Below are 2305 nucleotides of genomic sequence, written 5' to 3' on the forward strand. Positions count from 1 at the left end.
ATTGTAATTTCTTGATTTTATATATTAGTGGATTATTATCTTTTCCAGGCACATTATCCCTCAGACATAGGTGGTTCATCATCGAACTAGATTATCAATCCTTGTGTGTTAATTCTTGATTTGCTCTCTGTTGCTTTCTTATTGTCTCTGTCTTTGCTAAGACGTGTGTGACATAGTATATGAGGAATCACATTCTAAAATTTCAGTTATCTTCAACTTCTTTTCCACAAAGGTATTTTCTAGTTTGATGTTAATGAAAAGTATGTGTTAATCTTAAAGACAAAATTTGTATAATTTCTTATTTTTAAATCAATCTCAATGCAACTTTTATATTGTACAAGCTACTAATGATCATCTATTTTGTCATGAACTTCTTCCATTTGAGTTCATGAAAAGATTAACATACAATTTGATTCATCCAGTTACCCATATACCAAAAAGAAAAGGGTAATCTCACAAAGATCCTGTTTGGTAATTTTTTTAGTTTATTATTTTTTAAAATTAAGTCTATAGATACTACTTTCACCTCCATATTTCTTTCTTTGTTATCTCCTTTCTACCAATGGCTTAAAAAACCAAACCAAAATTTAAGAACTAAAAAAGTAGCTTTCAATTGTTTTTATTTTTGGAATTTGGTTAAGAATTCAACCATTATACATAAGAAAGATGCAAATCATGATAAAAAAAAATATAGATGATATAGATTTGATTTTCAAAAACAAAAACAAAAAATATAATAGTTACAAACCGAGCGTAAATTATCCCTAACCTTTTTAATAAAAACAAAATCATTATTAAAAATGAAAATACAACACTAATTTTTCAACCCGTCTTCCTATCAGGTAAATTATTGACATTAATCGAAAAAGAAGAAATTAAAGTTACAGCCATTAAATTATAATGGCTGTAATCTTACAACAGTTTATACTATACTATACTTTTAGCTTTTTATATTTTGATATCACCCCATTTTACGAGAGGGACATTTGATAAGATTATAATAATTTGTACTCAATAAGGAAAAAAAATCATCTGATAAAAATTCTTTCACAAATCTGAATTTGAAACCAACTTGGAGAACCCACCCATGATCTCCATATGTGTTTATTATTTTGATTACATTATTACCAAGTTTGTATATTTGATTTTTCCCATAACTAAAAAAAAAAATATATATATATATATAATAATAATCTAAATTGCATCCAAAATGGCAAGAGTTTCGGGGCTTAAAGCAGGGAAGGAGCACCAATTTTTGTTGAAGGGCGACAAATTCAGCTCAAGAAAGCTGCCACCGTCCACCGCCTCATTATCAAGCTTCACAGGCGGCGAAGCCTTAAACAGGGTGGCTTCCACGGCGGCGGAACCCGAGTCTGGACGGCGAGATATATCAAGTGGTGGTGGCGCCATTTTTTGGAGGCGTGGAGATCGGAGCTCAGCCAAACCGGTGAGCTTCTGAACCAAATCCCGGAAGTTAAGTGGGTCGACTTTGTAAACCCTGGGCCGAGTGGGTGGCAGTGGCGCAATCGCCGGCTTCTTCCACGGCTTAGCCATCGGCTTCCGAATACAATGAAGATTATGATTATTATCATTCGAATAACTCGAAAATTCCCTCCTCACAGCTCGGTGCTCAGATTGCTCATTTTTTTTAGCCAAAAAGCTGGAAGAGGAGGAAGAAGATGAAGAAGTATAAGCACAAAATGCATCCATTTCCAATTTCTACTAAAATCCAAGTTAAATTATAGACCCAAAAACAAAGAGTACACCATTTATATAAAGATTTTGAGGCGGCAGAAAAACAAAGTCAAAATTCAAATATGTGGCATTTTGTCAATTTGTCATCTATCGTAGCAGGGTATGGGGCACCAATTACATTAAAGAAATAAAGTATATATAAAAAAAAAGTCAAAGCCATTGGTTTGACTTCAAATTATTGAATAATTTGGAGTTGTGGGCCTCTTATAAGGCATTAATGAAGTGAGTTTAAGCAAAGGAATATATTTTGGTGAAGCCAACTGTGTAACTCAATTGATATAGTATTTGTATTATCGATCTCGAGATTAGATGTACGATTCCCCTATCCTACACTTTAATTATAATACCTTTAAAAAGAAAATATTTTGGTGAAGCATCTAATTAAGAATTATTACATTAAAAAGAATTTATATGATTAAAAAAATAAAATGAGTATGATTTTATATTAGTATGCGTGACGAACGCATTCGGGAGGGTGTAGCTGGAGAAGGCTTTAACACAAATAGGAAACCACCCCAGCCGCCTCTTTCTTGTTCTTTTCCTTCACATA

General features: G+C 32.6%; 1 protein-coding gene across 1 annotated transcript; it reads right to left on the reverse strand.

Annotated features, from left to right (window-relative positions):
* Positions 1-1099: 1099 nt before the first annotated feature.
* On the reverse strand, positions 1100-1716 carry LOC120074676. Its single transcript, XM_039027886.1, has one exon. The coding sequence runs from the start codon at positions 1708-1710 to the stop codon at positions 1195-1197; it is 516 nt and encodes a 171-aa protein (XP_038883814.1). The 5' UTR covers positions 1711-1716; the 3' UTR covers positions 1100-1194.
* Between the last annotated feature and the right edge of the window lie 589 nt (positions 1717-2305).

Source organism: Benincasa hispida, chromosome 3 (assembly GCF_009727055.1).
Source record: "Benincasa hispida cultivar B227 chromosome 3, ASM972705v1, whole genome shotgun sequence".
Classification (NCBI taxonomy): Eukaryota; Viridiplantae; Streptophyta; class Magnoliopsida; order Cucurbitales; family Cucurbitaceae; genus Benincasa; species Benincasa hispida.